General features: G+C 52.4%; 1 protein-coding gene across 1 annotated transcript; it reads left to right on the top strand.

Moving 5' to 3' along the window:
- Positions 1 to 5,418: 5,418 nt before the first annotated feature.
- plod1a (procollagen-lysine, 2-oxoglutarate 5-dioxygenase 1a) lies at positions 5,419 to 24,060 on the top strand (the record flags this gene model as incomplete). The annotated part of the gene is made up of 15 exons (XM_056423380.1): positions 5,419 to 5,526; positions 5,631 to 5,764; positions 6,250 to 6,413; positions 7,892 to 8,004; positions 8,461 to 8,524; positions 13,284 to 13,381; positions 13,575 to 13,676; positions 13,735 to 13,866; positions 13,957 to 14,078; positions 15,962 to 16,066; positions 17,448 to 17,573; positions 18,551 to 18,692; positions 18,770 to 18,883; positions 19,308 to 19,373; positions 23,923 to 24,060. Coding segments are annotated over exons 1-15 (1,728 nt in total), but the record flags the coding sequence as incomplete, so codon positions are not given.
- Between the last annotated feature and the right edge of the window lie 940 nt (positions 24,061 to 25,000).

The raw sequence follows: 25,000 nt of genomic DNA, 5'->3' as shown, positions 1-25,000 counted from the left end.
TCACATGGTAGCCCCTCCAACCAGGTGCACCTCACATGGTAGCCCCTCCCACCAGGTGCTCCTCACATGGTAGCTCCTCCCACCAGGTGCTCCTCACATGGTAGCTCCTCCCACCAGGTGCTCCTCACATGGTAGCCCCTCCCACCAGGTGCACCTCACATGGTAGCTCCTCCCACCAGGTGCTCCTCACATGGTGGCCCCTCCCACCAGGTGTACCTCACATGGTGGCCCCTCCCACCAGGTGCTCCTCACATGGTAGCCCCTCCCACCAGGTGTACCTCACATGGTAGCCCCTCCCACCAGGTGCACCTCACATGGTGGCTCCTCCCACCAGGTGCTCCTCACATGGTAGCCCCTCCCACCAGGTGTACCTCACATGGTGGCCCCTCCCACCAGGTGCTCCTCACATGGTAGCCCCTCCCACCAGGTGTACCTCACATGGTGGCTCCTCCCACCAGGTGCTCCTCACATGGTGGCTCCTCCCACCAGGTGCTCCTCACATGGTAGCCCCTCCCACCAGGTGTACCTCACATGGTGGCTCCTCCCACCAGGTGCTCCTCACATGGTGGCTCCTCCCACCAGGTGCTCCTCACATGGTGGCCCCTCCCACCAGGTGTGTCTTGTGAGCTTTCGTCTCCTGAACGTTCTTCTCTGTTCTCCTGTGAGATGTTTTGAGGTTCACTGGAGCCAAAACCACCAGGAACATGTTTACAAGCTGCTGTGAGCACCACCTGTGAGAGGTGGTGCTCACCTGATCATAAACACACAGGCGTTGTGGCGGCTCACCTGTCGACAGCAGTGCGTGGAGATAAAGGGCTGCGTCAACAACTCAAAGGGCCTGACAGCCTCACAAGAGGAACCGTCTGACATGTGACCCGCCACGACCTCTGACCTCCAGGAGCACACAGCGGGACCATGGGGAGCCCATGCAAGGACTACCGTTGTTCTACAGTGTGTGTAGATGTGTGTGTTGGTGTGTGTAAGTAGGTGTGTGTAGGTGTGTGTGTAGGTGTCTGTGTGTGTGTAGACGTGTGTGTGTGTAGGTGTGTGTGTGTGTAAGTGTGTGTGTAGGCGTGTGTGTGTAGGCGTGTGTGTGTAGGTGTCTGTGTGTAGGTGTCTGTGTAGACGTGTGTGTGTGTGTAGGTGTGTGTAGGTGTGTGTGTGTAGGTGTGTGTGTAGGTGTGTGTAGGCGTGTGTGTGTGTGTAGGCGTGTGTGTGTAGGCGTGTGTGTGTAGGCGTGTGTGTGTGTGTAGGCGTGTGTGTGTGTGTAGGTGTGTGTGTAGGCGTGTGTGTGTAGGCGTGTGTAGGCGTGTGTGTGTGTGTGTGTGTGTGTAGGTGTGTGTGTGTGTAGGCGTGTGTGTGTGTAGGTGTGTGTGTGTGTGTGTAGGCGTGTGTGTGTAGGCGTGTGTGTAGGCGTGCGTGTGTGTGTAGGCGTGCGTGTGTGTGTAGGCGTGTGTGTGTGTGTAGGCGTGTGTGTGTGTGTAGGCGTGTGTGTGTGTAGGTGTGTGTAGGTGTGTGTGTAGGTGTGTGTGTGTGTAGGCGCAGGTGTGTAGGTGTGCAGAGGTGTGTGTAGGTGTGTGTGTGTGTGTGTGTGTGTGTGTGTAGGCGTGTGTGTGTGTAGGCGTGTGTGTGTGTGTGTAGGCGTGTGTGTGTGTGTAGGCGTGTGTGTAGGCGTGTGTGTGTGTGTGTAGGCGTGTGTGTGTGTAGGCGTGTGTGTGTGTGTAGGCGTGTGTGTGTAGGCGTGTGTGTGTAGGCGTGTGTAGGTGTGTGTAGGCGTGTGTGTGTGTAGGCGTGTGTGTAGGTGTGTGTGTGTAGGCGTGTGTGTGTGTAGGCGTGTGTGTAGGCGCGTGTGTGTGTAGGCGCGCGTGTGTAGGCGCGTGTGTGTGTAGGCGCGTGTGTGTGTAGGCGTGTGTGTGTGTGTGTAGGCGTGTGTGTGTGTGTGTAGGCGTGTGTGTGTGTGTGTGTAGGCGTGCGTGTGTGTGTAGGCGTGTGTGTGTGTGTAGGCGTGCGTGTGTGTGTAGGCGTGTGTGTGTGTGTAGGCGTGCGTGTGTGTGTGTAGGCGTGCGTGTGTGTGTAGGCGTGTGTGTAGGCGGCGGTGTGTGTAGGCGTGTGTGTGTGTAGGCGGCGTGTGTAGGCGTGTGTGTGTGTGTAGGCGCGTGTGTGTACGCGTGTGTGTGTAGGCATGTGTGTAGGCGTGTGTGTGTGTGTAGGCGTGTGTGTGTGTAGGCGTGTGTGTGTGTGTGTGTAGGCGTGCGTGTGTGTGTAGGCGGCGGTGTGTGTAGGTGTGTAGGCGTGTGTGTGTGTAGGCGTGTGTGTGTGTGTAGGCGTGCGTGTGTGTGTAGGCGTGCGTGTGTGTGTAGGCGTGCGTGTGTGTGTAGGCGTGCGTGTGTGTGTAGGCGTGCGTGTGTGTGTAGGCGTGTGTGTGTGTAGGCGTGTGTGTGTAGGCGTGTGTGTGTGTGTAGGCGTGTGTGTGTGTGTGTAGGCGTGTGTGTAGGCGCGTGTGTGTGTAGGCGTGTGTGTAGGCGGTGTGTAGGCGGTGTGTGTGTGCAGGCGGTGTGTGCAGGCCTGCGCTCGGTGTGTAAGGTCGGTGCGTGGTGGTGTGGGCGTGCGATGCTGGTCCACGGCGTGTGGTGTAGGCGTGCGTGTAGCGCTGTGGCCGTGTGCTCGTGTGCGTAGGCGCTGCGGTTGGCGCCTCCGGTGGCCGTGGCATGCGGGGCAGCGCGCCCGCTGTCCGGTGCTGCCCGGCTGCTGGAGGCGTGCGTGCTCCCGTAGGGTCGTGCGTGTAGGAGAGCTAGAGGCCGCGAGGCGTGTCGCCGAGGTGCTGTGTGATCCTTGCCGGAGCCGTTGGCGTCTGCTCGGTGCGCCATCTCAGACGGCGCTCCCGTCCGGCCTGCAGCGTCCGCGCTTCGGGCCGGCTCCGGCGGGCAGCCGCCAGCTCTCGGCCCACTCCGTGGCGCTGCGCCTCCGCGGGCCTCGATGGCTCGACGGACCCGCGGATGTCGTCCGGTGCTCAGCCTTGAGCCGGGCTGCAGTGACTACGGACCACCACCGCCAGCGGGGAGCGCGTCAGCAGATGGCCTCCGCTCACGCTGCTGCGAGAACTGCTCCAGGCCGGATGTGTGCACTCTCCCTGTCGTCTGTGATTGGACTCCTGTGAGGCCGTTGGTCTGTCCGGTGCCGCGCATCAATCCCCGTGAACAATCCCGCGGCCTGCGGGCTCGTCCAGGAGTACCAGTCAAGAGAAGATACTGGCCAGGAGCCAGCTGCCCAGCCTCACAGCGGCTTGAGCCCTGCTGGAGCACATAGTGTTCACGTAACGGGAAAGCTCCGTCCGTGGACTCGACCGAGGGAGCTCGGACCAGCCACCGCTACGCTTGGAGCTCGCAGTTCAAGGACACACGTACGCGAGCCTTGATATGGCGCAGCTCCTCCCGTCGTGCCTCCGGGACTGGCTCTACCGGTCCGCCGGCGGCTGCATCTCCGCCGACGGCCCGGGTAGCCAAGCGGCTGGACTGGGCACACAGCCGCGGCGCAGACTTCAGGTACCATAGAAGAGAGGAACGACAGCAGGCCGGAGAGAGAACTCCAGTAGTGACCGGAAGCGGGAGCCGACTCTGACTGTGTTGCACTTTTTCCGGTACGGCGTTAGTTCAATCGAACTTTAACCAGAATGAAAGCTCCGGCCAGCTTAGCTTTAGTCGCTACTCTCGGAACTACCGTGCGAGCGCATTGTTGGAGTCATCTCCCGGATAGTCGGTAGTCCCCCGACGCTGAGGCCTTAATGTCTCTAAACAGCGGCCGCCACTCTTCGCGCTCCAGTGAACTCTGTGATGTCAAAGCTCACAGACTAGCCAGGTGAGCCTATAGGACACCCGCGGAGCCTCTAGCGAGCTTCAGGTTAGCCTGACTACCGGAAGTCTACATACCGGGTGACCGGACGTGCGGAGCTCTCGAGGACTCTGGGCTCTCAGAGCGTTCTGGAAGTCGGGTACACAGATTGTAAGATGAGCTCTAGAGTATCAGAGAGACAGATAGGAGCGTGAGAGCATTTAGGAGTCAGGAGCCTGAGGAAGCATTAGGGAGCTCGCTGAGCCTAGGAGTTCACAGCTCACTTCCAAGTCAGGAGCTCGGGCTTCACCTCTAACTTACTCAAAATGAAACATTCACTTTGTGTGTCCCGGACTCTGTGTCTGTCAGTAACAGCTTGAGTCACGGTAACAGTACCGAACTACCGAAGAGAGCTGTCGCCAGTTTATCAGCGTACACCCACGTACCGGTGAGCCATTATCTGATTATAAGCGAGAGCTCCGTTTTCTGCTTACATGACGGACACCTAATACATACTCTGCTCACATCTACGAACTTCAGGGATCTCTCAGAGTTCTGGACTATGGAATGGAGCTTAGACAGACCATTTAGGAACTAATGGGACGCTTCAGGACACTAGAGAGCTCAGACAGACTTAAGTAGAGCTCTATAAGTTCAGGAGATAGGTATGGAGCTCAGGACAGGCCGCTATGGAAAAGGTGCCTCAGCTTTCTCGGACCTCAGTTTCGGAGCTCTCAAGGTAACTATGAAACTTTGGGAGCTCTAGGTTCGGCTCTCAGTAGCTTCTAGGTACCTCATGCCGGTGCACCCAGGAGCAATTCAGAGACCTGCTAGATTCTCAGTGGTCGCACCAGTTAGAAGAAGAGAGTTCGCTATAACTGGTGTTTATCTCCTTTGTCTGTTGCTTTGAGAAACTAGTTGTATTGCACATAGAACAGTCTTAGGCTCTAGAAGCTTAGGACCTACTAAGAAGCGTTTATAGGAACCTCAGCCTTCTAGTGACTCACAGTACTAGTCGAGTTTCTTCTGACTCAGTTTATGCCGCTATGTAGTTTATCGAGAAGTTCTAGGTAGAATCAGGAGCTCTATGTGAGCTCTCAGGAGCCAAGTAACTACTCTTAAGCTCTAGGACGTTACGCGTGACCAGTCTCCTTTCGAAACTTTACAGTTGGATCGAACTCATATAGCTCGGACTAAATAGTTGATTCAAAGGGCCTACGAGACTAGCTTCTGACCTCATGACTTTATACAGTTTATCATGACTATATATAGTTTATTGGAACTACATACAGTTTATTGGAACTATATACAGTTTATCGTGACTATATACAGTTTATCGTGACTACATACAGTTTATCGGGACTATATAAGGTTTATCGGGACTACATACAGTTTATCGGGACTATATAAGGTTTATCGTGACTACATACAGTTTATCTGGACTATATAAGGTTTATCGGGACTACATGTCCTGGTGCACAAGGTTGTCAAATGTCGACCGACCCTGCATCATGATTTCTTCCTGTGGCGCCGGGTTGCTTCAGAGAAAGAAGAAAGAAGTCTGCGTATTACTGTATTTATTCCTCTGTCATGTGGCGTCTTCCAGAGAAACTTCTAGTTGTGACTGTTGCAACCGAAGAGACGGATGGCTTCAAGCGCTTCTTTCGCTCAGCTAAACACCTGAACTACACCGTGAAGGTAGGAACCTCAGGCTGCTTTCTGTCCACAAACTAGTCCCGGGGGTTTCTTTAAATCCCGATCTTCAAAATGCCGCAAATGTATGTTTGTATGTATGTTTCAAGGTTCTCGGTGAAGGTGAGAAATGGAAGTCAGGAGACTACATGTCGGCTCCAGGAGGAGGCCAGAAAGTACGACTCCTTAAAGCAGCTCTGGAGGAGATGACGGGCGAGGACCAGATCCTCCTTTTCATTGACAGGTGGAGCGCCACATTAGAATGAAGAAGTTGATGGTCAAAGGACCTGTACGGATCTTCTCTAGTCTTCTGATCACTCTAAGCTCTTTAACAATACATGACATCATTCACACCCATTCATACTGATGGGAGGAGCTACCATGTGAGGTATTACCTGATGGGAGGAGCTACCATGTAAGGTACCACCTGATGGGATGAGCTACCATGTGAGGTACCACCTGATGGGAGGACCTACCATGTGAGGTACCACCTCTCCATCAGAACTCACATTAACACACTGATGGGAGGAGCTACCATGTAAGGTACCTGAAACATGCAAACCAACTGACATGCTTCCTACAACACAAAGGTGTTGTTCAAACTCCGGTAAAACAAATAAAGAATAGGCATCTTTTAAAGGCAACCCCTTCATTTGTTTGCCCCACTGCCGTCACACACGGCTGAACCACGCGGTCAACTTTTCTATTTCCACTCCCCGTTTCTCACAGCTATGATGTGGTTTTGGCCTCGGGCCCCAAAGAGCTGCTCAAGAAGTTCCAGCAGGCCAGACACAAGGTGGTGTTCTCCTCTGAGAGCCTGATCTGGCCCGACAGACACCTGGAGGACAAACACCCCCACGTCGCCGGGGGCAACAGGTTCCTGGGCTCTGGATGTAAGGCCACGTGAGGTTCAAGGGGCTGACTAGAGAGGTCCAAGGGGCTGGCTAGAGAGGTCCATGGGGCTGACGAGAGAGGTCCAAGGGGCTGACTAGAGAGGTTCAAGGGGCTGACTAGAGAGGTTCAAGGGGCTGACTAGAGAAGTCCAAGGGGCTGACTAGAGAGGTTCAAGGGGCTGACTAGAGAGGTCCAAGGGGCTGACGAGAGAGGTTCAAGGGGCTGACTAGAGAGGTCCAAGGGGCTGACGAGAGAGGTTCAAGGGGCTGACTAGAGAGGTCCAAGGGGCTGACTAGAGAGGTCCAAGGGGCTGACGAGAGAGGTTCAAGGGGCTGACTAGAGAGGTCCAAGGGGCTGACGAGAGAGGTTCAAGGGGCTGACTAGAGAGGTCCAAGGGGCTGACGAGAGAGGTTCATGGGGCTGACTAGAGAGGTCCAAGGGGCTGACTAGAGAGATTCAAGGGGCTGACTAGAGGGGTTCAAGGGGCTGACTAGAGAGGTCCAAGGGGCTGACGAGAGAGGTTCAAGGGGCTGACTAGAGAGGTTCAAGGGGCTGACTAGAGAGGTCCAAGGGGCTGACGAGAGAGGTTCAAGGGGCTGACTAGAGAGGTCCAAGGGGCTGACTAGAGAGATTCAAGGGGCTGACTAGAGAGGTTCAAGGGGCTGACTAGAGAGAGGTCCAAGGGGCTGACTAGAGAGGTCCAAGGGGCTGACGAGAGAGGTTCAAGGGGCTGACTAGAGAGATTCAAGGGGCTGACGAGAGAGGTTCATGGGGCTGACTAGAGAGGTTCAAGGGGCTGACTAGAGAGGTCCAAGGGGCTGACTAGAGAGGTTCAAGGGGCTGACTAGAGAGGTTCAAGGGGCTGACTAGAGAGGTTCATGGGGCTGACTAGAGAGGTTCAAGGGGCTGACTAGAGAGGTAGAGAGGTTCAAGGGGCTGACTAGAGAGGTTCAAGGGGCTGACTAGAGAGATTCAAGGGGCTGACGAGAGAGGTTCATGGGGCTGACTAGAGAGGTTCATGGGGCTGACTAGAGAGATTCAAGGGGCTGACTAGAGAGATTCAAGGGGCTGACTAGAGAGGTTCAAGGGGCTGACTAGAGAGATTCAAGGGGCTGACTAGAGAGGTTCAAGGGGCTGACTAGAGAGGTTCATGGGGCTGACTAGAGAGGTCCAAGGGGCTGACTAGAGAGGTTCAAGGGGCTGACTAGAGAGGTTCAAGGGGCTGACTAGAGAGATTCAAGGGGCTGACTAGAGAGGTCCAAGGGGCTGACGAGAGAGGTTCAAGGGGCTGACTAGAGAGGTTCATGGGGCTGACTACTGACTAGAGAGGTTCATGGGGCTGACTTTAGTCTTTAGTCTTTTGTCTCTAGTCTTTAGTCTCTAGTCTTCAGTGCTGAGGCCGTCTCAAGTGACCCAGTTGTCTCTGATACCATATGACACGTCCATAAGGAGATGAAACATGTTCCTGTGTCCTCAGGTTTCATTGGCTATCTTCCCAACATCAAAGAGATGGTTTCTGATTGGAGGGGAGAAGACGACGACGGCGACCAGCTGTTCTTCACCAAGATCTACATCGATCCAGTGAAAAGGGTACCGTGTGTTAATGCTCTGGATCTTCACATAGAGCTCTCCTAACAGCAGCTTCCTGTGGGCAGAGAGTTCACCGGAGATCATTTATTCATATGTTCAATATTTATTTGATCATATTTAGTCAGACGCCTCTGTTCTCATTTACACCTCCGTGTTTATCTGATTTGATGGATTTAGACGAGCTACTCGTCCACATGACCCCGTGCTGAGCTCCCCGTGGGGGGTTCAGGGAACGAGCCTCAGCCGCTTCCTGCGCTCCTCGTGGGGGGTTCAGGGAACGAGCCTCAGCCGCTTCCTGAGCTCCCCGTGGGGGGTTCAGGGAACGAGCCTCAGCCGCTTCCTGTTGGGCTTTTAATGTGAAACATCTGAGGAAGTGCTTCATGCTGTAACAGCAGCCTGAGACAGAGCGTCCTCTACTCCATCCAGCTTCCTCACATCTCTCTGCTCCTGTTTCAGAAGTCCATCAACATCTCTCTGGACAGCACATGCAGAATGTTCCAGAACCTCCACGGAGCCCTGGGTAAGAGCCGGTAGGGGACCGGGACCACCAGAACCTTCTGTTGGGTTCAAAGGAACTGTTCTGGTGATGGCATTACGTCTGTAGTGAACATCCGAATTGACTTATTTCTTTCTTTCATGATAATTCCTGTGTATATATATATATATATATATATATATATATATAAAACAATATATGTAGAAGTGAATTAGATAGATATGAAGCCAGACGACGCTGTGAAGTTTACGATTTTCCGGCTAAAAGAAACCTGAAGATTCTCAGAGCCTGTTGATCCTCTTCCTCTGAGTTATGTAACACTTCACCAACCGGATGTAGAGGGTAAACTCTATCGAGGGTTAACTCTCGAGGGTGAACTCTATAGAGCAGTGGTCCCCAAACTACGGCCCGCGGGCCGGATTCGGCCCGCCTCCCCATGTGGCCCCGCCCCCTGAACAATACCAGAGACGCGTTCCGATTTATTATTTTGTTCACCCGGCCCGCTGCCGTTGAGATTGCAGTGAGACGCGGAGAAAATGTGGAGTGGTGCTCTTCTTCGCAATAGAACATCTTTGATGGACGTGTCGCGTCTCGGCCAATCAGCGTTCAGATGTCCACAGCGTTTGGGAAGTTAGGTTAGCTTGAATGTTAGTCCGCTACATCTGCTGCTGTCACGCTGCACGGTGTAGCGATGCTAACAAAGTACCTGTACGTTAAACACCATGTGATTTAGCATATTTTTAGTATCGATACTTCATTAAAAGAGCGATCAGATCCGATAAATGCTGTCTGCACGCGCAGCACTCACAGCGAGTGGCGCGCGCATCGCTCAGCCGTGATGCGCGCACACAGGTGAGCACATTCTCACTAGCACCCCCCCCCCCCCCCCCGGCTGGCCCTCCAGCAGACAAGGCAAACGTTATGTGGCCCTCTTAGGAAAAAGTTTGGGGACCCCTGCTATAGAGGGTTAACTCTGAGTCCCACAAGGTTCTGTGCTGGGACCAATTTTATTTACCTTATACATGCTTCCTCTGGGCAATATTATCAGGAAACACTCCATAAACTTTCATTGCTATGCAGATGATACTCAACTATATCTATGGATAAAACCAGAGGAGAGCAACCAACTCGGTAAAATTCAAGCATGTCTTAAAGACATAAAAACATGGATGACCTGCAACTTCTTGATGTTAAACTCAGACAAAACTGAAGTAATTTTACTCTGAACACCTGAGAGATCAATGATCTGGTGATGTGGTTTCTGTAGAGGCATTGCTCTAGCATCCAACACCATGTAAAGAACCTCTGTTCTCTTTGATCGGGTCCTTTAACTCCACGTGAAGAACATCTCAAGGACTGCATTCTTTCATCTACGTTGAAACAACCAGGCACGTCTCAAAAAGATGCAGAACAATTGGTTCACGCATTCGTTACTTCGAGACTGGATTACTGCAACTCCTTATTACCAGGCTGCTCTATAAGTCTCTTAGGTCAACTCCTTATTATGAGGCTGCTCTATAAGTCTCTTAGGTCAACTCCTTATTATCAGGCTGCTCTATAAGTCTCTTAAGTCAACTCCTTATTATCAGGCTGTGCTATAAGTCTCTTAGGTCAACTCCTTATCAGGCTGCCCTATAAGTCTCTTAGGTCAACTCCTTATTATCAGGCTGCTCTATAAGTCTCTTAAGTCAACTCCTTATTATCAGGCTGCCCTATAAGTCTCTTAGGTCAACTCCTTATTATCAGGCTGCCCTATAAGTCTCTTAGGTCAACTCCTTATTATCAGGCTGCTCTATAAGTCTCTTAGGTCAACTCCTTATTATCAGGCTGCCCTATAAGTCTCTTAGGTCAACTCCTTATTATCAGGCTGCTCTATAAGTCTCTTGGGTCAACTCCTTATTATCAGGCTGCTCTATAAGTCTCTTAGGTCAACTCCTTATTATCAGGCTGCTCTATAAGTCTCTTAGGTCAACTCCTTATTATCAGGCTGCTCTATAAGTCTCTTAGGTCAACTCCTTATTATCATGCTGCTCTATAAGTCACTTAAGTCAACTCCTTATCAGGCTGCTCTATAAGTCTCTTCGGTCAACTCCTTATCAGGCTGCTCTATAAGTCTCTTAGGTCAACTCCTTATTATCAGGCTGCTCCATAAGTCTCTTAGGTCAACTCCTTATTATCAGGCTGCTCTATAAGTCTCTTAGGTCAACTCCTTATTATCAGGCTGCTCTATAAGTCTCTTAGGTCAACTCCTTATTATCAGGCTGCTCTATAAGTCTCTTAGGTCAACTCCTTATTATCAGGCTGCTCTATAAGTCTCTTAGGTCAACTCCTTATTATCAGGCTGCTCTATAAGTCTCTTAGGTCAACTCCTTATTATCAGGCTGCTCTATAAGTCTCTTAAGTCAACTCCTTATTATCAGGCTGCTCTATAAGTCTCTTAGGTCAACTCCTTATTATCAGGCTGCTCTATAAGTCTCTTAGGTCAACTCCTTATTATCAGGCTGCTCTATAAGTCTCTTAGGTCAACTCCTTATTATCAGGCTGCGCTATAAGTCTCTTAGGTCAACTCCTTATTATCAGGCTGCCCTATAAGTCTCTTAGGTCAACTCCTTATTATCAGGCTGCTCTATAAGTCTCTTAGGTCAACTCCTTATTATCAGGCTGCTCTATAAGTCTCTTAGGTCAACTCCTTATTATCAGGCTGCCCTATAAGTCTCTTAGGTCAACTCCTTATTATCAGGCTGCTCTATAAGTCTCTTAGGTCAACTCCTTATTATCAGGCTGCTCTATAAGTCTCTTAGGTCAACTCCTTGTTATCAGGCTGCTCTATAAGTCTCTTAGGTCAACTCCTTATTATCAGGCTGCTCTATAAGTCTCTTAGGTCAACTCCTTATTATCAGGCTGCCCTATAAGTCTCTTAGGTCAACTCCTTATTATCAGGCTGCCCTATAAGTCTCTTAGGTCAACTCCTTATTATCAGGCTGCTCTATAAGTCTCTTAGGTCAACTCCTTATTATCAGGCTGCTCTATAAGTCTCTTAGGTCAACTCCTTATTATCAGGTTGCTCTATAAGTCTCTTAGGTCAACTCCTTATTATCAGGCTGCTCTATAAGTCTCTTAAGTCAACTCCTTATTATCAGGCTGCTCTATAAGTCTCTTAGGTCAACTCCTTATTATCAGGCTGCCCTATAAGTCTCTTAAGTCAACTCCTTATTATCAGGCTGCTCTATAAGTCTCTTAGGTCAACTCCTTATTATCAGGCTGCTCTATAAGTCTCTTAGGTCAACTCCTTATTATCAGGCTGCTCTATAAGTCTCTTAGGTCAACTCCTTGTTATCAGGCTGCTCTATAAGTCTCTTAGGTCAACTCCTTATGATCAGGCTGCTCTATAAGTCTCTTAGGTCCCTCCAGTTGATCCAGAATGCTGCAGCTCGTGTTCTCACTAAACTAAGAAAAGAGATCACATCACTCCTGCACTAGCTGCTCTGCACTGGCTCCCCGTAAAATCAAGAATCACTTTTAAAATTCTTCTCTTAACCTACAAAGCCTTGATTGGTGATGCACCATCATATCTTAAGGAGCTTGTCGTACCATATTGCCCCACTAGAGAGCTACGCTCACTAAATGCGGGATTACTTGTAGTTCCTAGAGTCTTAAAAAGTAGAATGGGAGCCAGAGCCTTTAGTTATCAAGCTCCTCTTTATGGAACCAGCTTCCAATTTCAGTCCGGGAGGCAGACACAGTCACCTCGTTTAAGAGTAGACTTAAGACCTTCCTCTTTGACAGAGCTTATAGTTAGGGCTGAATCAGGTTCACCTGGTCCAGCCCCTTGATATGCTGCTATAGGCTTATAGCTGCCGGGGGACGTTTAGGATGCACTGAGTACCTATCTCCTCTTTTTTCTTTCCTTAAGGATGAATTTTCATCTCTCAATCACACGTTACTAACTCTGCTTTCTCCCCGGAGTCCTTTTGACTTCACGTCTCATGGGGTCATCGGACCCTATGAGACGGCATAGATCCTATCTGCTGATGGATCATCGAGGTCTGGGTCGTGGAATTCCTGCTACCGACTACGCCACTGTCCTGTTGAGACTCCGCCCACTGTAGAGACTCCGCCCACTCCTCCTCCCCACCGCCATCTGCCTGATGGATCGTGGAGGTCTCCATCGTGGAATATGCCTACTATGAACTATTCATCCACTCTGTCACATTCATTGAATGTATTTTAACTCTAAATCTGTCCTTCTGTACACATTACATCTATTGTTCTGTCCATCCTGGAGAGGGATCCTCCTCTGTTCTCTCCTCAAGGGTTCTGACCTTTTTTCCCCCTAGAGGGGTTATTTGGGAGTTGTTCCTGAACTGATGTGAGGTCAAAGGTCAGGGATGTCGATGTGTACAGATTGTAAAGCACTCCGAGGGGAATTTGTAATTTGTGAAATTGGGCTATACAAATAAACTGAATTGAATAGAGGGTTAACTCTGTAGAGGGTTAACTAGAGTTCCTCTGCAGGCTCAGACAGGAGCTGAAGGTTTATGTGTTGAGGAATGTTTCAGTTCAGTGAGAGACCACACAGTGGCGGGGATTGAACCTCCAACCCCCTGATTGAGAGACAGACCTGCTGACCTCTGACCCAAAGTCACCCCTCACTCGTGTGTGTGTGTGTGTGTGTGTGTGTGTGTGTGTGTGTGTGTGTGTGTGTGTGTGTGTGTGTGTGTGTGTGTGTGTGTGTGTGTGTGTGTGTGTGTGTGTGTGTGTGTGTGTGTGTGTGTGTGTCCAGACGATGTGGTGCTGAAGTTTGAGGACGGGCGAGTGCGAGCCAGAAACGTTCTGTACGACACGCTGCCGGTGGTCATCCATGGGAATGGACCCACCAAGGTACGGACCAATCACAGCGCTCGCTGCGATCACATGTGACACCCAGCAGCCTTCGGGCTCAGCAGAAAACAACCTGTGTGTAGACCCGCCCCCAGAGGCCAGAGTTCCTCTGGGGGCGGGTCTACAGGTGTCCATCACACCTGTAGACCCGCCCACAGAGGGCGGGTCCACTAGACTGAGTCTTGACCTGCAGCTCCAGATCAACTACCTGGGGAACTACATCCCCAACACCTGGACCTTCGAGACGGGCTGCACCGCCTGCCACGAGGACCTGCGGCCGCTGGCGGCTCTGAAGGTGTGTGTGTGTTTTTGTTTGTTTGTTTGTTTGTTTGTTGACACCGTCTGCCCCCCAGGAGAGGGACTACCCCCTGGTGGTCCTCGCCGTGTTCCTCCAGCGGCCCTCCCCCTTCGTCTCCGTGTTCTTTGAACGCCTCGTGAGGATCCAGTACCCCAAACATCGGCTGAAGCTCTTCATCTCCAACCAGGTACCAGCAGGTCTGATGTGGGCCTCTGTGGTGCTGGACCACATGGGGTCCTGGTCTCTAGTAGCTCCTCTATCGGTGGTTCTCCTGCAGGAACCTCACCACCAGGCTCAGGTCAGGTCCTTCCTGGAGGACCATGGAGACCTCTACCAGGAGGTCCGGCTGGTCGGCCCCGAAGAGGAGCTGGACCACGCTGCCGCCCGGAACCTGGGCTGGTGAGACCAGAGACCAGCAGGACCTCTAGAGACCAGAGACAAGCAGGACCTCTAGAGACCAGAGACCAGCAGGACCTCTAGAGACCAGAGACAAGCAGGACCTCTAGAGACCAGCAGGACCTCTAGATGAGACCAGAGACCAGCAGGACCTCTAGAGACCAGAGACAAGCAGGACCTCTAGAGACCAGCAGGACCTCTAGATGAGACCAGAGACCAGCAGGACCTCTAGAGACCAGAGACCAGCAGGACCTCTAGAGACCAGAGACCAGCAGGACCTCTAGAGACCAGAGACAAGCAGGACCTCTAGAGACCAGCAGGACCTCTAGATGAGACCAGAGACCAGCAGGACCTCTAGAGACCAGAGACAAGCAGGACCTCTAGAGACCAGAGACCAGCAGGACCTCTAGAGACCAGAGACCAGCAGGACCTCTAGAGACCAGAGACAAGCAGGACCTCTAGAGACCAGCAGGACCACTAGAGACCAGAGACAAGCAGGACCTCTAGAGACCAGCAGGACCTCTAGATGAGACCAGAGACCAGCAGGACCTCTAGAGACCAGAGACCAGCAGGACCTCTAGAGACCAGAGACCAGCAGGACCTCTAGAGACCAGAGACAAGCAGGACCTCTAGAGACCAGAGACAAGCAGGACCTCTAGAGACCAGAGACCAGCAGGACCTCTAGAGACCAGCAGGACCTCTAGAGACCAGAGACCAGCAGGACCTCTAGAGACCAGAGATAAGCAGGACCTCTAGAGACCAGCAGGACCTCTAGATGAGACCTGAGACCAGCAGGACCTCTAGAGACCAGAGACAAGCAGGACCTCTAGAGACCAGCAGGACCTCTAGATGAGACCTGAGACCAGAGACAAGCAGGACCTCTAGAGACCAGCAGGACCTCTAGATGAGACTAGAGACCAGCAGGACCTCTAGAGACCAGAGACAAGCAGGACCTCTAGAGACCAGCAGGACCTCTAGATGAGATCAGAGACCAGCAGGACCTCTAGAGACCAGAGACAAGCAGGACCTCTAGAGACCAGAGACCAGCAGGACCTCTAGAGACCAGAGACCAGCAGGACCTCTAGATGAGACCAGAGACCAGCAGGACCTCTAGAGACCAGAGACCAGCAGGACCTCAAGAGACCAGAGACCAGCAGGACCTCAAGAGACCAGAGACCAGCAGGACCTCTAGAGACCAGAGACCAGCAGGACCTCTAGAGACCAGAGACCAGCAGGACCTCTAGATGAGACCAGAGACCAGCAGGACCTCTAGAGACCAGAGACCAGCAGGACCTCTAGATGAGACCAGAGACCAGCAGGACCTCTAGAGACCAGCAGGACCTCTAGATGAGACCAGAGACCAGCAGGACCTCAAGAGACCAGAGACCAGCAGGACCTCTAGAGACCAGCAGGACCTCTAGAGACCAGAGACCAGCAGGACCTTAAGAGACCAGAGACCAGCAGGACCTCTAGAGACCAGAGACCAGCAGGACCTCTAGAGACCAGAGACCAGCAGGACCTCTAGATGAGACCAGCAGGACCACTAGAGACCAGAGACCAGCAGGACCTCTAGAGACCAGCAGGACCTCTAGAGACCAGCAGGACCTCAAGAGACCAGAGACCAGCAGGACCACTAGAGACCAGAGACCAGCAGGACCTCAAGAGACCAGAGACCAGCAGGACCACTAGAGACCAGAGACCAGCAGGACCTCTAGAGACCAGCAGGACCTCTAGAGACCAGAGACCAGCAGGACCTCTAGAGACCAGCAGGACCTCTAGAGACCAGAGACCAGCAGGACTCGTGTCCCATTGTTTCTCTAGAAAGAAGGACTTTTCAGACAGATTTACCCAGAATGCCGAGCGGCGCTCACAGGCTTCCCTCTCAGTGCCGTGTGCCGAGAGGACCCGGACTGTGACTTCCTCCTCATGCTGGACATCGAGGTGGTTCTGGAGAACCAGGACATGCTGCAGGTCCTGATCCAGCAGAACCTGCAAGTAGACCAAGACTGTCCCTCCTCTGTCCTCCTTCCTCTGTCCTCCTTCCTCTGTCCTCACTCCTCTGTCCTCCTTCCTCTGTCCTCCTTCCTCTGTCCTCCTTCCTCTGTCCTCACTCCTCTGTCCTCCTTCCTCTGTCCTCTGTCCTCACTCCTCTGTCCTCCTTCCTCTGTCCTCACTCCTCTGTCCTCACTCCTCTGTCCTCCTTCCTCTGTCCTCTGTCCTCACTCCTCTGTCCTCACTCCTCTGTCCTCCTTCCTCTGTCCTCTGTCCTCAATCCTCTGTCCTCCTTCCTCTGTCCTCAACCCTCTGTCCTCCATCCTCTGTCCTCCGTCCTCTGTCCTCCTTCCTCTGTCCTCACTCCTCTGTCCTCACTCTGTCCTCCTTCCTCTGTCCTCACTCCTCTGTCCTCCTTCCTCTGTCCTCACTCCTCTGTCCTCACTCCTCTGTCCTCCTTCCTCTGTCCTCTGTCATCACTCCTCTGTCCTCACTCCTCTGTCCTCCTTCCTCTGTCCTCACTCCTCTCTCCTTCCTCTGTCCTCACTCCTCTGTCCTCCTTCCTCTGTCCTCTGTCCTCACTCCTCTGTCCTCACTCCTCTGTCCTCCTTCCTCTGTCCTCACTCCTCTGTCCTCTGTCCTCACTCCTCTGTCCTCACTCCTCTGTCCTCCTTCCTCTGTCCTCCTTCCTCTGTCCTCACTCCTCTGTCCTCCTTCCTCTGTCCTCCTTCCTCTGTCCTCACTCCTCTGTCCTCCTTCCTCTGTCCTCCTTCCTCTGTCCTCCTTCCTCTGTCCTCAACCCTCTGTCCTCCGTCCTCTGTCCTCAACCCTCTGTCCTCCGTCCTCTGTCCTCCTTCCTCCGTCCTCTGTCCTCAATCCTCTGTCCTCCTTCCTCTGTCCTCTGTCCTCCTTCCTCTGTCCTCACTCCTCTGTCCTCACTCCTCTGTCCTCACTCCTCTGTCCTCCTTCCTCTGTCCTCCTTCCTCTGTCCTCCTTCCTCTGTCCTCACTCCTCTGTCCTCCTTCCTCTGTCCTCCTTCCTCTGTCCTCACTCCTCTGTCCTCCTTCCTCTGTCCTCCTTCCTCTGTCCTCACTCCTCTGTCCTCCTTCCTCTGTCCTCACTCCTCTGTCCTCCTTCCTCTGTCCTCCTTCCTCTGTCCTCACTCCTCTGTCCTCACTCCTCTGTCCTCCATCCTCTGTCCTCCTTCCTCTGTCCTCCTTCCTCTGTCCTCACTCCTCTGTCCTCCTTCCTCTGTCCTCTGTCCTCACTCCTCTGTCCTCACTCCTCTGTCCTCCTTCCTCTGTCCTCTGTCCTCACTCCTCTGTCCTCCTTCCTCTGTCCTCCTTCCTCTGTCCTCACTCCTCTGTCCTCTGTCCTCAGGCCGGTGGTGGCGCCCATGATAACTCGTGCAGGTCGTCTCTGGAGTAACTTCTGGGGCGCGCTGAGCGCCGACGGCTACTACGCCCGGGCGGAGGACTACGTGGACATCGTGCAGGGACGCCGGGTGTAAGTCCACTTCAAGACTTCAGGGGGTTCTGTACAGACATGAGGTCCTGGTCCTGGTCCTGACATCTGGTCCTGGTCCCCCTGACGTGAGGTCCTGGTCCTGACATGAGGTCCTGGTCCTGGTCCCCCTGACGTGAGGTCCTGGTCCTGGTCCCCCTGACATCTGGTCCTGGTCCCCCTGACGTGAGGTCCTGGTCCTGACATGAGGTCCTGGTCCTGGTCCTGGTGTCCTGACATGAGGTCCTGGTCCTGATCCCCTGACATGAGGTCCTGGTCCTGATCCCCTGACATGAGGTCCTGGTCCTGGTGTCCTGACATGAGGTCCTGGTCCTGGTGTCCTGACATGAGGTCCTAGTCCTGGTGTCCTGACATGAGGTCCTGGTCCTGGTGTCCTGACATGAGGTCCTGGTCCTTGTGTCCTGACATGAGGTCCTGGTCCCCTGACATGAGGTCCTGGTCCTGGTGTCCTGACATAAGGTCCTGGTCCCCTGACATGAGGTCCTGGTCCTGGTGTCCTGACATAAGGTCCTGGTCCCCTGACATGAGGTCCTGGTCCCCTGACATGAGGTCCTGGTCCTGGTGTCCTGACATAAGGTCCTGGTCCCCTGACATAAGGTCCTGGTCCCCTGACATGAGGTCCTGGTCCTGGTGTCCTGACATGAGGTCCTGGTCCCCTGACATGAGGTCCTGGTCCTGGTGTCCTGACATGAGGTCCTGGTCCTGATCCCCTGACATGAGGTCCTGGTCCTGGTCCCCTGACATGAGGTCCTGGTCCCCTGACATGTGGTCCTGGTCCTGATCCCCTGACATGAGGTCCTGGTCCTGGTCCCCTGACATGAGGTCCTGGTCCCCTGACATGTGGTCCTGGTCCTGGTCCTGACATGTGGTCCTGGTCCTGGTCCTGACATGTGGTCCTGGTCCTGGTCCTGACATGTGGTCCTGGTCCTGATCCCCTGACATGAGGTCCTGGTCTCTAGGGGGGTGTGGAACGTCCCGTACGTGTCCAGCGTGTACCTGCTGAAGGCCGGCCTCCTCCGGTCCGAGCTCGGGGCCTACGAGCTGTTCACCTCTGACCTCCTGGACCCGGACATGGCCTTCTGCCACAGCGTCCGCAGCAAGGTCAGAGAGCACATGACCCCCTGACCTTTGACCTCTCATCGGACCAGGAGGTTTAAACTTGTGACTGTCTCCTTCAGGACGTCTTCATGTACGTGACCAACATGCAGACCTTCGGCCGCATCCTGTCCACCGAGAACTACCAGACCAGCCACCTGCACAACGACCTGTGGCAGATCTTTGAGAACCCTGTGGTGAGACTAGAGGAGGGCGCCCCCTGGTGGTGAGACCAGGACCTGCAGACTAGAGGAGGGCGCCCCCTGGTGGTGAGACCAGGACCTGCAGACTAGAGGAGGGCGCCCCCTGGTGGTGAGACCAGGACCTGCAGACTAGAGGAGGGCGCCCCCTGGTGGTGAGACCAGGACCTGCAGACTAGAGGAGGGCGCCCCCTGGTGGTGAGACCAGGACTTGCAGACTAGAGGAGGGCGCCCCCTGGTGGTGCTTGCCGGAAATCTGATAACAAACGTTCATCAGTTTCAGTTGTATTCCTGAGTTGACTTCACTGAGTTAGTCATGATGTCTACCCACAATGCCAAGCGCTGAATCAACCTTTGTGCTCCGTGCTGAGTGAGAACAAAAACGTGTGTGTGTGTGTGTGTGTGTGTGTGTGTCCTCCAGGACTGGCAGCAGCGCTACATCCATGAGAACTATTCTCTCATCATGAAACACAAACTGATTGAAACTGTGAGTTAAACTTCATGAAGAGACGTTAAATACATCCTGTTGGATGTGTCCTCATGTCTAGTGTCCTTCATGTTGGATGTGTCCTCATGTCTAGTGTCCTTCATGTTGGATGTGTCCTCATGTCTCGTGTCCTTCATGTTGGATGTGTCCTCTGTCCTCATGTCTAGTGTCCTTCATGTTGGATGTGTCCTCATGTCTAGTGTCCTTCATGTTGGATGTGTCCTCATGTCTAGTGTCCTTCATGTTGGATGTGTCCTCTGTCCTCATGTCTAGTATCCTTCATGTTGGATGTGTCCTCATGTCTAGTGTCCTTCATGTTGGATGTGTCCTCATGTCTAGTGTCCTTCATGTTGGATGTGTCCTCTGTCCTCATGTCTAGTGTCCTTCATGTTGGACGTGTCCTCTGTCCTCATGTCTAGTGTCCTTCATGTTGGATGTGTCCTCATGTCTAGTGTCCTTCATGTTGGACGTGACCTCTGTCCTCATGTCTAGTGTCCTTCATGTTGGATGTGTCCTCATGTCTAGTGTCCTTCATGTTGGATGTGTCCTCTGTCCTCATGTCTAGTGTCCTTCATGTTGGATGTGTCCTCATGTCTAGTGTCCTTCATGTTGGATGTGTCCTCTGTCCTCATGTCTAGTGTCCTTCATGTTGGACGTGTCCTCTGTCCTCATGTCTAGTGTCCTTCATGTTGGATGTGTCCTCATGTCTAGTGTCCTTCATGTTGGACCTGTCCTCATGTCTAGTGTCCTTCATGTTGGACGTGTCCTCATGTCTAGTGTCCTTCATGTTGGACGTGTCCTCTGTCCTCATGTCTAGTGTCCTTCATGTTGGACGTGTCCTCATGTCTAGTGTCCTTCATGTTGGACGTGTCCTCTGTCCTCATGTCTAGTGTCCTTCATGTTGGACGTGTCCTCATGTCTAGTGTCCTTCATGTTGGACGTGTCCTCATGTCTAGTGTCCTTCATGTTGGACGTGTCCTTCATGTTGGACCTGTCCTCATGTCTAGTGTCCTTCATGTTGGACATGTCCTCATGTCTAGTGTCCTTCATGTTGGACGTGTCCTCTGTCCTCATGTCTAATGTCCTTCATGTTGGACCTGTCCTCATGTCTAGTGTCCTTCATGTTGGACATGTCCTCATGTCTAGTGTCCTTCATGTTGGACGTGTCCTCTGTCCTCATGTCTAGTGTCCTTCATGTTGGACCTGTCCTCATGTCTAGTGTCCTCATGTCTAGTGTCCTTCATGTTGGACATGTCCTCTGTCCTCATGTCTAGTGTCCTTCATGTTGGACCTGTCCTCATGTCTAGTGTCCTCATGTCTAATGTCCTTCATGTTGGACGTGTCCTCATGTCTAGTGTCCTTCATGTTGGACGTGTCCTCTGTCCTCATGTCTAGTGTCCTTCATGTTGGACGTGTCCTCTGTCCTCATGTCTAGTGTCCTTCATGTTGGACGTGTCCTCTGTCCTCATGTCTAGTGTCCTTCATGTTGGACGTGTCCTCATGTCTAGTGTCCTTCATGTTGACGTCCTCTGTCCTCATGTCTAGTGTCCTTCATGTTGGACGTGTCCTCATGTCTAGTGTCCTTCATGTTGGACGTGTCCTCTGTCCTCATGTCTAGTGTCCTTCATGTTGGACCTGTCCTCATGTCTAGTGTCCTTCATGTTGGAGCGTGTCCTCATGCCCAGCAACCCTTCGTGCTGGTCGACATCTGCCCAGTGTCCTCTGCTGACTTGTCCCCTGGGTCTCCTGTCTGTAAGGTCCTCTCCTGCCGGGACACTCTGTCCTCATGTCTAGTGTCCTTCATGTTGGACGTGTCCTCATGTCTAGTGTCCTTCATGTTGGACGTGTCCTCTGTCCTCATGTCTAGTGTCCTTCATGTTGGACCTGTCCTCATGTCTAGTGTCCTTCATGTTGGACGTGTCCTCATGTCTAGTGTCCTCATGTCTAGTGTCCTTCATGTTGGACGTGTCCTCTGTCCTCATGTCTAGTGTCCTTCATGTTGGACGTGTCCTCATGTCTAGTGTCCTTCATGTTGGACGTGTCCTCATGTCTAGTGTCCTTCATGTTGGACGTGTCCTCTGTCCTCATGTCTAGTGTCCTTCATGTTGGACGTGTCCTCTGTCCTCATGTCTAGTGTCCTTCATGTTGGACGTGTCCTCTGTCCTCATGTCTAGTGTCCTTCATGTTGGACGTGTCCTCATGTCTAGTGTCCTTCATGTTGGACCTGTCCTCATGTCTAGTGTCCTTCATGTTGGACGTGTCCTCATGTCTAGTGTCCTTCATGTTGGACATGTCCTCTGTCCTCATGTCTAGTGTCCTTCATGTTGGACATGTCCTCTGTCCTCATGTCTAGTGTCCTTCATATTGGACGTGTCCTCTGTCCTCATGTCTAGTGTCCATCCTGTTGGACATGTCCTCATGTCTAGTGTCCTTCATGTTGGACGTGTCCTCTGTCCTCATGTCTAGTGTCCTTCATGTTGGATGTGTCCTCATGTCTAGTGTCCTTCATGTTGGACGTGTCCTCTGTCCTCATGTCTAGTGTCCTTCATGTTGGACCTGTCCTCTGTCCTCATGTCTAGTGACCTTCATATTCATGTCCTGGACTCTGTCCTCATGTCTAGTGTCCTTCATGTTGGACGTGTCCTCTGTCCTCATGTCTAGTGTCCTTCATGTTGGACCTGTCCTCTGTCCTCATGTCTAGTGTCCTTCATGTTGGACGTGTCCTCTGTCCTCATGTCTAGTGTCCTTCATGTTGGACGTGTCCTCATGTCTAGTGTCCATCCTGTTGGACATGTCCTCTGTCCTCATGTCTAGTGTCCTTCATGTTGGATGTGTCCTCATGTCTAGTGTCCTTCATGTTGGACGTGTCCTCTGTCCTCATGTCTAGTGTCCTTCATGTTGGACGTGTCCTCATGTCTAGTGTCCTTCATGTTGGACGTGTCCTCATGTCTAGTGTCCTTCATGTTGGACGTGTCCTCATGTCTAGTGTCCTTCATGTTGGACGTGTCCTCTGTCCTCATGTCTAGTGTCCTTCATGTTGGACGTGTCCTCATGTCTAGTGTCCTTCATGTTGGACCTGTCCTCATGTCTAATGTCCTTCATGTTGGATGTGTCCTCTGTCCTCATGTCTGGTGTCCTTCATGTTGGACGTGTCCTCATGTCTAGTGTCCATCCTGTTGGACATGTCCTCTGTCCTCATGTCTAGTGTCCTTCATGTTGGACGTGTCCTCTGTCCTCATGTCTAGTGTCCTTCATGTTGGATGTGTCCTCATGTCTAGTGTCCTTCATGTTGGACGTGTCCTCTGTCCTCATGTCTAGTGTCCTTCATGTTGGACGTGTCCTCTGTCCTCATGTCTAGTGTCCTTCATGTTGGACGTGTCCTCTGTCCTCATGTCTAGTGTCCTTCATGTTGGACCTGTCCTCTGTCCTCATGTCTAGTGTCCTTCATGTTGGACGTGTCCTCTGTCCTCATGTCTAGTGTCCTTCATGTTGGATGTGTCCTCATGTCTAGTGTCCTTCATGTTGGACGTGTCCTCTGTCCTCATGTCTAGTGTCCTTCATGTTGGACCTGTCCTCTGTCCTCATGTCTAGTGTCCTTCATGTTGGACGTGTCCTCTGTCCTCATGTCTAGTGTCCTTCATGTTGGACGTGTCCTCATGTCTAGTGTCCATCCTGTTGGACATGTCCTCTGTCCTCATGTCTAGTGTCCTTCATGTTGGACCTGTCCTCTGTCCTCATGTCTAGTGTCCTTCATGTTGGACGTGTCCTCATGTCTAGTGTCCTTCATGTTGGACGTGTCCTCATGTCTAGTGTCCTTCATGTTGGACGTGTCCTCATGTCTAGTGTCCTTCATGTTGGACGTGTCCTCTGTCCTCATGTCTAGTGTCCTTCATGTTGGACGTGTCCTCATGTCTAGTGTCCTTCATGTTGGACGTGTCCTCTGTCCTCATGTCTAGTGTCCTTCATGTTGGACGTGTCCTCATGTCTAGTGTCCTTCATGTTGGACGTGTCCTCTGTCCTCATGTCTAGTGTCCTTCATGTTGGACGTGTCCTCTGTCCTCATGTCTAGTGTCCTTCATGTTGGACCTGTCCTCATGTCTAGTGTCCTTCATGTTGGATGTGTCCTCATGTCTAGTGTCCTTCATGTTGGACGTGTCCTCTGTCCTCATGTCTAGTGACCTTCATATTGGACGTGTCCTCTGTCCTCATGTCTAGTGTCCATCCTGTTGGACATGTCCTCATGTCTAGTGTCCTTCATGTTGGACGTGTCCTCTGTCCTCATGTCTAGTGTCCTTCATGTTGGATGTGTCCTCATGTCTAGTGTCCTTCATGTTGGACCTGTCCTCATGTCTAGTGTCCTTCATGTTGGATGTGTCCTCATGTCTAGTGTCCTTCATGTTGGACGTGTCCTCTGTCCTCATGTCTAGTGTCCTTCATGTTGGACGTGTCCTCTGTCCTCATGTCTAGTGTCCTTCATGTTGGACGTGTCCTCTGTCCTCATGTCTAGTGTCCATCCTGTTGGACATGTCCTCATGTCCTCTGTCCTCAGCCCTGTCCCGATGTCTACTGGTTCCCCATCTTCTCGGACGTTGCCTGTGACCACATCGTGGAGGAGATGGAGCACTTTGGGAAGTGGTCAGGAGGAAACTCTACGGGAAGCAGCCGCCTGCATGAGCGCCTGCGGGTCTCTCTCATGTTGTCCTCATGTCCTCATGTCGTCCTCCTCATGTTGTCCTCCTCATGTCGTCCTCCTCATGTTGTCCTCCTTTCCTCCTCATGTCCTCCTCATGTTGTCCTCCTCATGTCCTCCTCCTCATGTTGTCCTCCTCCTCATGTCGTCCTCCTCATGTTGTCCTCCTTTCCTCCTCATGTCCTCCTCATGTTGTCCTCATGTCCTCCTCATGTTGTCCTCCTCATGTCCTCCTCATCATGTCCTCCTCCTCATGTTGTCCTCCTCCTTTCCTCCTCCTGTCCTCATGTTGTCCTCCTCATGTTGTCCTCCTTTCCTCCTCATGTCCTCCTCCTCATGTCCTCCTCCTCATGTTGTCCTCCTCCTCATGTTGTCCTCCTCATGTTGTCCTCCCACACCTCCTCATGTTGTCCTCTCACACCTCCTCATGTTGTCCTCTCACACCTCCTCATGTTGTCCTCTCACACCTCCTCATGTTGTCCTCTCACACCTCCTCATGTTGTCCTCCTCCTCATGTTGTCCTCTCACACCTCCTCATGTTGTCCTCTCCTGTCCTCCATATTGTCCTCCTCATATTTGTCCTCCATATGCGTCCTCCTCATGTTGTCCTCCCACACCTCCTCATGTTGTCCTCCTCATGTTGTCCTCTCACACCTCCTCATGTTGTCCTCTCACACCTCCTCATGTTGTCCTCCTCCTCATGTTGTCCTCCTCATGTCCTCCTCCTCATGTTGTCCTCCTACACCTCCTCATGTCCTCTCACACCTCCTCATGTTGTCCTCCTCCTCATGTTGTCCTCCTGTCCTCCTCATGTTGTCCTCCTCCTCATGTCCTCCTCCTCATGTTGTCCTCCTCCTCATGTTGTCCTCCTGTCCTCCTCATGTTGTCCTCCTCCTCATGTTCCTCCTCATGTCCTCCTCCTCATGTTGTCCTCCTC

The sequence above is a fragment of the Pseudoliparis swirei genome, chromosome 9 (genome assembly GCF_029220125.1).
Source record: "Pseudoliparis swirei isolate HS2019 ecotype Mariana Trench chromosome 9, NWPU_hadal_v1, whole genome shotgun sequence".
Lineage (NCBI taxonomy): Eukaryota > Metazoa > Chordata > Actinopteri > Perciformes > Liparidae > Pseudoliparis > Pseudoliparis swirei.
The sequence above is the reverse complement of the archived record's forward strand: the minus strand, read 5'-3'. Positions and strand labels throughout refer to the sequence as shown.